The 13,443-nt window shown below is 41.8% G+C and overlaps 3 protein-coding genes across 5 annotated transcripts; all 3 read left to right on the top strand.

The window, feature by feature from the left end:
• Positions 1-7,143: 7,143 nt before the first annotated feature.
• On the top strand, positions 7,144-8,622 carry RB195_025040 (uncharacterized protein; the record flags this gene model as incomplete). 2 transcript variants are annotated; one of them, XM_064213027.1, is made up of 4 exons in its annotated part: positions 7,144-7,242; positions 7,389-7,763; positions 7,853-8,022; positions 8,088-8,622. In XM_064213027.1, 4 exons carry the CDS (start codon positions 7,144-7,146, stop codon positions 8,620-8,622), a joined length of 1,179 nt encoding a protein of 392 aa, XP_064068907.1. The 2 variants fall into 2 exon arrangements, with proteins under 2 accessions (XP_064068907.1, XP_064068908.1); XM_064213026.1 differs by lacking the exon at positions 8,088-8,622 and having other exon boundaries at positions 7,144-7,277; positions 7,532-7,763; positions 7,853-8,038.
• Positions 8,623-9,229: 607 nt separating this feature from the next.
• On the top strand, positions 9,230-9,520 carry RB195_025039 (uncharacterized protein; the record flags this gene model as incomplete). Its single annotated transcript, XM_064213025.1, has 1 exon — positions 9,230-9,520. One exon carries the CDS (start codon positions 9,230-9,232, stop codon positions 9,518-9,520), a length of 291 nt encoding a protein of 96 aa, XP_064068906.1.
• A 565-nt stretch (positions 9,521-10,085) lies between these two features.
• Positions 10,086-13,436, top strand: RB195_025038 (uncharacterized protein; the record flags this gene model as incomplete). 2 transcript variants are annotated; one of them, XM_064213024.1, is made up of 2 exons in its annotated part: positions 10,086-11,926; positions 13,253-13,436. In XM_064213024.1, the coding sequence occupies 2 exons, from the start codon at positions 10,086-10,088 to the stop codon at positions 13,434-13,436; spliced, it is 2,025 nt and encodes a 674-aa protein (XP_064068904.1). The 2 variants fall into 2 exon arrangements, with proteins under 2 accessions (XP_064068904.1, XP_064068905.1); XM_064213023.1 differs by lacking the exon at positions 13,253-13,436 and having other exon boundaries at positions 10,086-12,803.
• Between the last annotated feature and the right edge of the window lie 7 nt (positions 13,437-13,443).

Raw genomic sequence — 13,443 nt, 5'->3', positions numbered from 1 at the left:
TCAGATTTCTTTACGAAGTTCACGAAATTATGATGCTTCGTTGTTATGCTGTTCGTGTCCCACGCAAAAAGAGGAACCACTGGACCACTCTGGCACACGATAGGGACACGTGTAAGAATGGCTGGTGCCCGCTCGACCAGTTCAAAGAACAGCGGGTGACAAGGTAATGAAGGTAACCCAGTCGCTCGCAGCTTTGTTCCAACGATTGTCGTTGAAACGCATCACGTGTCTGACCTCCCTAATTTTATTTGCCTTGACATGCGTCAAGGTCTCTGATCTTCGATCATTGACGTAAGACTGAACTCTAACTTCTCTTTTTCACTAGCGTAAAGCGAGATACTCCTAGCATCGCGCTCTCAGTTGAGTGTTCTATGACGTTAATCGCATTTTCCCTCTGCTTGCGAAACGCTCAGGATTCTGTAACATAGGTCAAGTCGATAAGAACAGTGGTTTTGAATAGGTGAGCAAGGAGGTTTTTCTTCTTGACAACATTCTCAATGGTCCTATATACTTCCTAAGCAGCTTGCTAACTACTGGCCAGCTCAGAGGTCAGGTCGTCAACCATGTAAATTTCCCGACTTATATATACTTATCTGGAGCATTCAGGTATATTCGCTCCGTCACGCTTTCTTCTGGGGCCAATCTTGGCGTTGAAATCACCAACTTTGTACTTTTTAAAAGCTATAGTGTTCTCTATAGAACTCTTGTTCCATGTAAAATGGCTTCTACTTCTTTTTCTTCGTAGCTTAATGTTGGAGCGTAAGCGACGAAGATTGTTAAAGCTGGCGTTGGACCACATCTTCTCGTCCACAAGCTCCGATTCGGGGCGTAAGCTATGCATTTTGTATTAAATTTTACAAAATTACAAGATGCAATAAATATAATGTAATATAATATAAATAAAATATAATGCACTGCTCTGTAACAACTCAAAATTGTTGGAAATATCGCGTTAAAATTGGTTCGCGCTGTCCCCATCGAGCACTCACCAGGATTCGAAATGCTGCGGTACAGTAATCTATCGGGCAAACATTCTTGCTACCTACTGTGTTGCTTGCTCAACGCATGCAGATTTACCTGCTCTTCAGCTAAAGCGCTCTTGTGCGAGATTCTTCACCAAATCTTGAATTTACAGTTTATTGAATAACATTTAGTACTAACACCTGTGCAGCGAAAAGTAACCAGCTAATGCATTATGTCGTCGTTCTGTTGTGACCGTTGTAGCGTTCAGGATTCAGCGTGACCGTCTACATCGTTCACAGCAGTGCTCCTTGTGAGAAAGAAGCAGTAAATTTCATTATAATAACTTGCTGTGTGAAGTTCATTTCGTTGTTTAATATATATATCCAGGGCTGTTTCACGTAGTTACAAGACAGGAACGTTCGTGGCGTCCGAAAAAATAAAAATAACACAGGCGAACACAAGTGAAGACCAGAAATAATACGAGTTCTGCATTTTGAAATATTTTATATCTTCGTGTTCCAACATGTGTAATGTGAAGGTCACTGTATAGGAAATTGTCGATTTACTGCTACTATTTCTTGTCTGTTTCTTTTTATTTTCTTCTCTTGGCTACAAGAAACGGGAAAGCATTTCAGAATTCCTTTTGGACTTTTTTCAGTTTCAAATTCCTCTCCTTTTTTATTCAAACCCATTCTTCCGGAAACATCTGTTTTCTGATTACGATGAGGCAAAATAGAATTGGTAAACACTTGAAACATATCTCTTCTGTATTAAAAATCGCGTACAGAGTACACGTACGTACAAAGGTAGCATCAAATCTCTCCCCAGCATCTTCTTTGACAAAGAATAATCTTTGGAGAAAATTCTGTGAAACGACACAGATGGAGATTCTTCATAGAACTCGTAAAAGTTGCAAGCTTACACCAAAGGTAAACAAAAACTATAATCAGGGTCAAGCGTGTAGTTGGTATACGCTCCTCTTAAAAACGACCACCGAAACATCTACAACTTAACATTAGAAAATCTGGATGGGCATGAAAGTGCGCGCTGCACATATTTATGAGTGAGGATTGCGCTGTGATTCTTGTTTTTTGGAAGTTAGTTGAGAAAAGTTGGGAATTTTGGCAAGTTTTTTCGAGTTGCTCTTGAGAAAGCGAAAAATAGTGTCGCAAACGTAAAAGAAGACTCTGGAAGAAAAATCCTTCTTATAAAATGTTTCAAGCTGAGTAAGTTCTTGTAAAGTACAGGTTGAATTATTGTACTTCGTTCGAAATCATTCACATTTTGAATCGTTACTAAAATCCTAATTTTCGCACGTTTCATCATGTCGCGACTACGATGGAGCTATTAAAAAGGCACACTTCATAATAGAGCATTAAAGGATATTTTTAACTGCAAGTTTTTGTTTTGATTTAAGTATTCAAAATTTTAAATTTTGATCTTACCTTTCTCCGTAGGTGTCCTGGTTCTCCTAGGTGGTATTGGAAAAATCCAAAAGTAGGAGAAGAAATGCACTATTTTTCAATTAGATTCTAAAAACACTTGAGAATACAGGAACATCAAGTTCTTCAGGAAAATGGACGTAACCTCTATAACTCTCCAAAACTCTACTGCATGAAATTTCTGTGAACGTCGTTATTGAACAACTCTACTTCATTTTACTTTGCACTCATTTTACCCCTATTTCCAGTTGTAGATATCTTTTTTGCATAGTAATGATGTAAAATTTCTTCTTTTGAACGACACTGTGAAAAGTCGTCTTAGTTAGATTGGAAACATGTCTACTTTGCTCTCTTATGTTGCGTGCAAAAATCTCACTTTTGTCAGATCCGTGACCATTTGAGTAAAAGTTCGACCACAACGTCTTCTGCCACCCCCATAAATCAGGCGGACACCGCTCACCAGAGCATACATTTTCAGTCTTTGATCTTCAATACACTCCATTGGCCTTAGTGGAGGAATGTGTTCATATTTAAGAGTTTAGTAGTGCCTGTGCAGTGTGTAAGCTGTATAAAGGAAATGAGGTTTTCCTTCAGGATCTCCTAGTACTCAATACAAATTCACCTCTGTTCCATTTCTCTCTTATACACAGAAAGTTACAGTAATTAATTTTGATAGCAGTGACAGTAAGGTAGTTTTTTAAAAGAGTAAAAGTTCTCGTGTAGTTACATGCATTTTAAAACATTTATTTCTTTTTCATTAGCTGCAAAACTTATTATATTACGTCATTTAAACTGCATACTTCAAACTTTCTACGTGTGGATAGTGGCTACAATTTTGCGCGCTTTGAGCCAACCTAACTTCATCAGGTATAGTGTAGAGCAGCAAAAAAATGCAAAAAAAAGAGGACACATTAGTCCTGCTAAATTCGCTTGAGATGTGCCACCTTGTTCAGTTTAATTCAGTACCGTCCGAGCTTTATGAACGCAAAACTAGTCTCTACAAAGACTTGGGGGGCTAGTCGATGTATCAATTAAGTGTTTTCATCCTCGCTGACAAGTGTGGTACCAATTTGTCGACCCCGGAGGGATGAAAGGCTTGGTTGGCACTTGGGCGGAATGGAACCTCCGATGGATCATCTTCCAGCCACAGCGGAACCCCTTACCGACCTATACCATTCGTTACCAGAACTGTAAAGAATAAGGCTCTTAAGAACATTTTATGGTTTGTATGTCTTCACCTTAGCTAGACTACTTTCGCTGTATGAGATTCAAGTCTCCAATTATCTATTGAAATATTACACGATATTATTCCAAAGGCAAATATCGAATGCCTTTACGACTTAGACTGACTCTCCGTTGGGAAAATCTCAACGTAAGCTTGATTCTGATCATGGAGTTTAATTTCATTGTGCTGGAAAATTGAGTTTCTTGAAGTCGCTGAACACCTGCACCCACCTGAGAAATTTCATTTAAAAAGTACCTTTTGATCTTTAAGTGTTAGACGAGTAGACAGTTACAAAAAAAAACTTGAACTTGCACATTAGTGAGGCTCGCTGAGATCCTGAGAAGTTTTCAGGGAGGTAGACGATAATTCGAAAATGTATGCCATGGTTTTCAGCTAAAGAAAGAATATCTATATCTTATATTTTATCTATCTATATCTTTGCTGGCGACCCTCAACAAGCGTTCAAGTGTTGGTAAGGTTTCTAACAACTTTCGGTGTTACATGCTAGAAGGGTGAAAAAGCTCAAAGTTAATGATAATTTTCTTTTTCATTCGATGTACTTAATTACAATGCCATGACGGGATAATGGTATATAATGATAAGTTGATTTTGTATACTGTGTGTTATTGTATACAGGTATGTAAATCTGTGTGAAACCTGTCTTTAGCTTTAGGACTGTCATGTAGATATTTCGGCGTGGAGAAATGGGCATGATAACGACGTTTCAGTCATTGCATCAACACCATGGAATGGACTTGCATGTTCTCAGCTGCGACAGAGCCACATAATGGAAGTTATGGATCGAGTTAGCACAGATGTATAAAAACGTTCAATACTGCTCAGCTGGTACCTCTGGAGCTTTGCCTTGTTTGAAACGACGTGAATGGAAGAATTCACAGTCAATTAAACAAACCTGGTGTTGTCATATTAATATTCCGGCAGGGAGAATTTTGGCCAGGCCTCGAGTGCTATGATATGGGTTTGACATCGTTGGATTGGATACAAAAAAGAGGAAACGATGATATCAAAAATGTCCCAATATTGCGCATGGAACCAACACGATTGGATATTAATCGAAAGCTAATGAGACCTAAAAAAAGTGCTTATGAAATAGCGTCTATAATAAACGCTATGAACGCTGCTATGAACGGGTGCTCCTAATTTACGCTCCTCATGTCTCCCTCCATAAATCCTTTCTCTTCTGCTTGTCAAATCGTTTCTACTGGAAAAATGCACAAATGCGCAAAGGTGTATAATTAACAGCCAGGTCTCACGTAAGAAATTTTTCTTTCTATCTTAATGCTCACATCACTCTAAATTGGCCTGAGTTGAAAAAAACCTGAACGTGCGGAACTATCTTAGATATGGTTTGAAGTTTCTTAAAAGCTTTTCTGACATTGCTACTATTGAAAAAAGGACTAGGTGAACATAACCTTAACCAAGAAAAGGAAATTTTTTCGCAATAATGTCATCACTATGTATGTGTACACATTTAGGCAACAGCGCAAGCGAGTCCGAAGACAGCTTACACCCAGTTATACCGAAAAAAGTCTCTTTTTTTGCTCCAATTTTTAAGTGTTAGGAACTTTGTGTTTGAAAAAAAAACTAAGAGGCAAAAGATGAGATGCTTTGCGTACGTAAAGCCCTTGATCGTTGAGCATGACTAACGGAGAGCAGCCATTTTTATCGAGTCAGTGCTTTTATCCTCCTAGCCAACTCACCCTATTTATCTACCTGGGAGTGATGCAGGCCTTGCTAACCTGGTCGAATAATAAACGGTATTTCTGTGATATCAAAGAGGCAGCGGTTTATTTTGAGGAAATCAATGTTTGTGCCGACGCTGTGACCTGCAGGTTTAACACAGCAGACCACTTTAGAAAAGAGCAGAGCAAAAAGCCTTTGTCATCAATAAAGGACCCCCTCTTCAGCTTGTAGTTCGCAGTGGAACATATCAGCTGTACTGCAAATGAGCAAAAGTTAGTCTTCTGAAGCGAAATAACTACATAAGTCTAAGCTCTTTAGCAGAATAGGTAACTATCTCCGACCAGAATGAAACCATAACAATGCCAGAGGATGTGTTCAGGATAGATGTTGAGCATATGTGAGCTTCCCCTTGAGGTTGGGATAGCGGAAATAAGCGCTAGAAGTTAGCATAACGGTTGCGCCTAGTTCATATTAGAAGACTCGGAGGGAAAGTTAAGGTGTGATGAGATGGCATCAAATGGTCGTTATTTCGAGTTTCGCTAGTTCGTCCAACTTTGCATTCCTTCCTTGGACATGTTTTTAGACTTTTGTGTTATAACCTGCCTACTTTACTCAGATGATGTGAGAGGCTCCGCTACATGAAGCTTCTTGAAAATGAGGTGCAGTGAATCTTACCGATTTACGTCTTACATTTTATCAAGCGACTCTCAGGATGGACATACATCGCTTAAGGGTAACCATCGAGTAAAGGAAAGAAAATAGGAGATATCAGCGGTTCTCAGAATTACGGAAACGAGTATCCAGAAAAGATCGTGCGAAATTTCAGCACTCAGGTCTTAAACGAAGTGTCGGCATTTGATCCATCGCTAGAAAAGTCAAGCTGAAGGTTTATCTGTTTTTTACTAGTGCTCACATTGTGTGGATATGTGACATATCATTAGCATCACTATCTGTGATGATGAAGAATCTCGACTGCATAGAATGATTCTGTTTAGAAGACGACTTAATGACAAAAAGGAGAACTTTACAATGAAGCAAATGTGGTACAATGAAGATTTGTGGAAAACAAATATATTGCAAGTCTTTCCGAAACGGTCAAAAAAGGCGCCCTTTGCTTTCAGCCATATTGTAAGGTGAGGTTCAGATATCTGATCTGTAAAAATGTCCAAAACGGATGTTCTGGACGGAAATTGAAAACGGTCAGGAAGAAATCGGCGTTGCTCTTAGCCATACCCTAGCAAGACACATACTATCGGCGAGAAAGCAGACAACAAGATTAGGCCATGGTGAATTCAGGTGCTGGCTATGTGAAGCAAAAACCGCTCATGATCGTACCTATAGGTCAAAACTTTGACAGACTAGATCCCCAATTCTTCTAATGATCTTTTTCAGTCAGGGAAATTCGTTGCGGATGTAAAAACAAGTTTTTTGCAGTTATTTGTTTATTTCCTCGGGAATAGAATACAACTCATTACAGGACATTTCGTAGAAAATGAAAATGCTAAAAATGAAGCAAAAACGTAGATGATTTGTACAAGAACAATACAGCATCAGAAGAAATGAATGGAGCTGAAAACGTTCCAAAATAAAATTTGAAAAGTGTAAAAACGAGAACCTGGTCGTTGGAAGACGTAGATTTATGATTGGAAAAACTTTATAGAAGATATAGATATATACTTGTATTTATACAGAGCATTTGATGCACTAGTACATTGTATTTATTAATAATGAATTCGTTTGTAAAAATTTCGATTTGTTTGTTTCATGCAAATAAAACACTATTATTTTCTATTTGCATCGAGAAGGGGAATGGAGAAAATCATCTACGACTTCTACTCTGATCTCTTTGACAGCCATGCTTACTTGCCTCCTCACCATCTGAGGAAAGACGGGCATACCATTCCAGAAGTTCTTCCATTCGAAATACGAGATGTATCATGTCGGTAGGAAATCGTACGGCAGCCGGTACCGACAGAATAAGACCAGAACACCTAATGAACCTTTCGCCAGTATTCATCAACACCCTAACGAGGCTCATTTCATGTTACCTGTAGGAATGCAAGGTTCCGAAACAGTGGAGGACCACCAAGACCGTGTTGTTGTATCAAAAGGGAGATCGACATGACATCGGCAACTATCGCCCAATCTGCTTACTGTCCGTCATCTACAAGCTCTTTACAAGAGTGATCCTTAATAGGATTGAAAAAGTCTTGGATGAAGGACAGCCATGCGAGCAAGCAGGAATTCGAAAAGGATTCAGCACGATTGACAACATTCACACTGTTTTGAAACTCATCGAGGTATCACGAGAATACAAGATGCTCCTCTGTCTCACCATTATCGATTTGAAGAAGGCCTTTGATTCGGTTGTGACGGAAGCAGTCGTAGAAGCCTTGAACAAACAAGGCGTCCCTACTCAGTACATAAAGGTACTTCGAGAGTTGTACAGCAACTCCACGACCGGAATTTGGCCATTCTGATGACATCGTACTGATGACATCGTACTGATAACACCTAGAATCAGCCAAGCGGAGCGAATGCTGACCGAATTCGACGAAACATGTGGATGCATCGGTCTTCAGCTGAATCTACAAAAGACGTTGTTCATGTGGAACGGATGAGTCTCGGATGCCCCATTCACGCTCAATGGAACGAACATATCCGAATGCACCAGCTTCGTTTATCTGGGTCGGGAACGACCTGATCCCCGAGCTGGGCAGGAGGAGACGAGCGTCTTGAGGAGCGTATAAGAGCATCGACGATGTAGTGAAGAAGACCAGGAACACACAGCTCCGTGCTCACCTCTTCAACACCACCGTACTTCCTGCTTTGACCTATGCTTGGGAAACCTGGGCATTTCGCAAGCAGGAAGAAAACGCGGTGAGCGTCATTGAACGCGCAATTGAGAGAGTGATACTATCCCGTTTCACGCAAGTGAGGGACGGGATTCGAAGTTCTCTCTTACGTCAGCGATCAAAGATTAGAGACTCTGCTGCGTTTGCCAAGGAAAGTAAAATAAGGTGGGTCGGACACGTGATGGGCATTAACGACAACCGTTGGACCAGAGCCGTGAGCGACTGGGTTCTTCGCGATATTAAGCGCACTACAGGAAGACCGCCGACTAGATGGTCAGACTTATTCACGAAGTCCTTCAAAGAAAAATATGATGCTCTCCGTGTCCCACGCGAAAGGAGGAACCACTCGGCTACTCTGGCACGCGATCGGGACAAATGGAAGAATTACTGGCGCCCGCTCGACCAGTTCGAAGATCAACAGGAGTCAAGGTGATCAAGGTGACTAAATCGGGAGTTCTTAACAGTTGTTTGTACACATTCAAATGCCTATTCCATCTGTGTTCGCACTTTCCTTTATGGTTTTCTTCGCTATTACGCACTTAACTCACCATATCGTCTAAATTCTTTTAGTTCCAGTTGGCTGCTTGAAACCCATTTGTTTGGTACCGTTCAAAGCGTTAATTTTTACTAAATTCACTGAAAATTGTAGTGGCTCCTCCCTAACAGCGGTGTTGGCTGGCTGGTCGTTGGACGTGTTTCAGTTCAGATGGCGCCAGGATGCTGGTATGCATGTGATGTACTGGCGGATGACACATGAAAAAAGTGAACATCTTGAACTATCTTCTAAAGCAGCTACAAGGAGGCCATCTATATTTCTTTAGTCACAACATACGAAGACCATCAGAACGTCCCCGCCCAAGTCGCATTGGTCAGGTTGACACAAAAATATGTGTGTTTTCCGTCGCCCTATCTTCGCGACAAATTTTTTTCGGTTACGTTCATCCCTGATATCAGATGCCGTATAGCGTTGAGAAGATTTTGAACGAGAATCAGTATTTGGTTAGTACAAAGATAATACGTCCAGGAAAGTTTTTCACCAAATGTACTTCTACGAGTTCAAGCTGGACAAGTTTGCAGCAGCGATAGCTCGAAATAACAACGCTGTTTGTGGTGAGGGAAACACTACCGAATGCACGGTATGGCGTCAATTCCAAAGGTTTTGTGGTGGTGTTATGAGCCTCAAAGTTAAGGAAGGCCGCGTCCACCCTTCTGAAGTTGACGACCACCTGCTGAAGGCAATCATCAAAGATGATCAGCTTAGAACAACACGAGAGGTTGCTCATGGACTAGTCATTGACTATTCAACAATCTCCATGTGCGACTTTCGATAAACCTCGGCATGTTAGTGCTTCAATAATTGTTTTCTTTAGTAGAGCCGTACACGAGGTTGTTATAGTCCTTTATTCGTGGCTAACGTTTCGGCAATATCGCCTTCTTCAGAGCCTGAAAGGGGTGAAATCGAACGTGACTAATCCGATCAAACGCCTTATCCGCCCAACAAAGAAAGAACAACAAAGAAGGCTTTTTGGATCCACTCCAAGAGTCCAAAAATGAATCGCAAGGAGGAATGCCTCTCCATTACGCGGGAACTCGCGCCTTGTTTAAGGCTGATATTTGATTGCGCTAGTCACCTCACATCAGGTATCTAGCAGTGGCAGGATAGTCAGCTGATCCTAATGTACGATGTTTTCTTCCACTGGTAGCTATGAGACCCAACGGTTAACGTAGGACTTTCTTTGTTGGGCGGATAAGGCGTTTGATCGGATTAGTCACGTTCGATTTCACCCCTTTCAGGCTCTGAAGAAGGCGATATTGCCGAAACGTTAGCCACGAATAAAGGACTATAACAACCTCGTGTACGGCTCTACTAAAGAAAACAATTATTGAAGCACTAACATGCCGAGGTTTATCGAAAGTCGCACATGGAGACTTCTTCGCAACGTGCCAGCCAGATACCATCGACTTGTGCGAGAGGCTCTATCATTGAGACAGAAGATCACAGTGTCTCGCCAATCCATCCACTTCCTACATCGTTGTCTGACTCATCGCGTGGTACCAAGGTTCATGGATCAAAAGCAACTTCACGTTCTGTGCGGTGTACCAAAGAACAACAGACAATTGGTGGACATCCAAACGCGTCTTCTTCGAACATGCCTACGTGCCAAACAAGACGAATTATACGCTAATATCAAGAAATGTTTGTCGAAAGAATTGTCATGTTCACGATTTTTGGATGAACGCCTTTGGAGGAGAATAGTGGGTGGGTCGATTTCGATATGTGATTCTATCCGGTCTAAGACTAAGTCCGCTTTACGGAAAAAGTTCGACAGTTTGCTTAGTAGGTCACGTAGTGATAGTGCACAAAAGTATCAAAAAACATTCCGCTCTGACCTTAGCCATCGCGAAACTACTGCTAACGAGCAATCTTTGTCTGCCACCTCTCGAGTTACCGTACTTGGAGGCATTTCTATATCAAAGAACATACAATCAGCGCTGGAATTAGGACCTAGTTTCTCACCATCTCAACCTATTTCTACTGCGGTTCTGCGAAAAATCGCATGCAATCTACAAGAACTTCAAGATCGTCTCCGTCAAAAAGCAAAATCAAAAACCACTGAGACTGCCCAGCAGCAGTCTAAAGCGCTTCCGCCTATACCCTTCCCACGTACTTTCTTTAGACAACAGGAACCTAACGCAGTGGTGGATATTAGTATCCGTCTTTTTGCAGATGAACTATTCAACGTTTTAGATCGCTACAGACGGAGAAAGTGTCACCCAAACATCACTCATGAACAGCGCTTAGGCATTAGGGAAGTTCGAGAGCTTGTTAAGTCTAAAACTATCAGATTATCCACCAGTGACAAGGGTGGGGAATTTGTAGTCATTCCTCGTCATCTAGACGAAGCCCTCACATTATGTCACCTCCAAGACAGCTCCCTCTATCGCTCTTCCACTGTCGAAGAATTTCTCACGCAACACCGTAGACTCAATAGGGTATGGATGAGTACCAGCAAATCAGCGCAATTACCACCCTCGACTGCGACCCGGCTTAAAACAGAGTTACCTGCGCGTCCTGTCTTGTACCTCCTAATAAAAACTTACAAGCTGAACTCTGATAGTGAGCTTGCCTCTGAAGATCCTTCAACGTTCAAGGTAAGACTTATCATAAGCTGCGTAGGAGGTGTCACAGATAGGATCGCTTGGTTCTTAAACGTAGTGTTGGTGCAGCTGTTAAAATTCGTACCAGCCCACCTTACGAACACTCATATGTTTTTGGACCACCTAAAGAACACGCATTTTGATAACTCATGCGTAATGGAGTCTTTCGATGTTACTGCATTGTACACGAACGTCTCCAACGACTCGGCTATGCAGGCAGTTTTTGAGCTTTTAACTGAACACCAGAGCTCTATAAACATGTATGGCTTTTCCGTGGAGCAGTTGATGGTTGTTCTCAGGGAATGTCTCAAATGCACTGTCTTCAGATGGTCGGGCAACTATTTTGCGCAAATCAGGGGTCTTGCCATGGGACAACGGTTGGCGCCAACGCTCGCCATTGCTTTCATGGCTAAGATTGAGGCACCGATTTGGGAAACACGACCTTTGCTATATTGCCGATATATCGACGACTGTTTCCTTGTCTGTTCGTCTCAAGCAGAGATGGACAACTGTTTCAAGATTTTAAATGAGCAGTCGGAGTATATAAAGTTCACTCGGAATAAGCCTAAAGGAGAATGGTTACCCTTCCTTAACGTCCAAGTGCATATTTCAAACAGAACGCACAGGACAAAGTGGTACCGCAAACCCAGTAATAAAAATATCTTAGTTCACTTTCTTTCTGCCCATCCCACACAAGTTAAAAGGTCGGTAGTACGAAACATGTTTCGCACGGCCACCTCCGTTTGCATTGGAAGAGAAGAAAGACGAGAATCTATCGAGCTTGCTAGGAAAATTGCGGTTAGTAACGGCTACACACCTATGCGGTCTATCACAAAAAGAGCACAAACCCGAAATAAATCTGGTATGGAGAAAGTACCCTTTTGTGTACCATTTATTTCCGATGAGGTTAGCGCTGCTATTCGGCGGTGTCTGAGGAAAGCTAAACTTGAAGAATCTGTTACCATCGTGGAGCTCCCCCCTAGTAACCTTAAGCAAATACTCATTCGTAATCGCCTATATGATCGTATTTGCACGACACCGGAGTGTAAAATATGCCCAGATAACAACGAGGGTGATTGCATGAGTTCATGTGTTGTTTATATGATTTGCTGTGTACAGTGTGGTGACGAATACATAGGAGAAACAGCTAGACCACTATGTATTCGAATCAAAGAACACCTGGACGGCAAAAGGAAATCATGTGACTCCACTGCATTGGGTGGTCACAGGGTGCGGCGTCATAACGGAGAAGATTTTGAAGTAAAGATCACGATTTTGGCGCGCGAACCTAGCATTGCGGCGCGCAAGGCTCTGGAAGCTTTTTGGATCCACTCCAAGAGTCCAAAAATGAATCGCAAGGAGGAATGCCTCTCCATTACGCGGGAACTCGCGCCTTATTTAAGGCTGATATTTGATTGCGCTAGCCACCTCACATCAGGTATCTGGCAGTGGTAGGATAGTCAACTGATCCTAAGGTACGATTTTTTCTTCCACTGGTAGCTATGAGACCCAACGGTTAACGTAGGACTTTCTTTGTTGGGCGGATAAGGCGTTTGATCGGATTAGTCACGTTCGATTTCACCCCTTTCAGGCTCTGAAGAAGGCGATATTGCCGAAACGTTAGCCACGAATAAAGGACTATAACAACCTCGTGTACGGCTCTACTAAAGAAAACAACAATCGTCCGCCATTTGGAAAAAAAAACTGGAAAGGTGAAAAAGTTGAACTAATGGGTGCCGCATGAACTGAGCGAGTCCCAAGGAAACCGCCGTTTTTGAGATCTGCTCAACGCTTCTGTTACGCAACAAGAGCTTTTCTCATTCGATCCATTTCTTGATCCTATTACTGCGCTGCTAGGTATTGCTTGCTGTGATGAGAAATGGATCCTTAACGAAAACATGAAGGATTGCTCAATGGATGAACAAGGATGAAGCTTGTAAGCACTCTCCGAAGCCGAAAATACACCCGAAGAAGACAGTGGTGACTGTGTGGCGATGTGCTACAGGTGCGATCTACTACAACTTCATAAAATATGGCGAGACCATCACCGCAGATGAGTACTGCAAAGAACTGGACAATGCACCATAAACTCCTA

Source organism: Necator americanus, chromosome X, assembly GCF_031761385.1.
Source record: "Necator americanus strain Aroian chromosome X, whole genome shotgun sequence".
NCBI classification, from domain to species: domain Eukaryota; kingdom Metazoa; phylum Nematoda; class Chromadorea; order Rhabditida; family Ancylostomatidae; genus Necator; species Necator americanus.
This window is presented reverse-complemented; position numbering and strand designations above follow the sequence as displayed.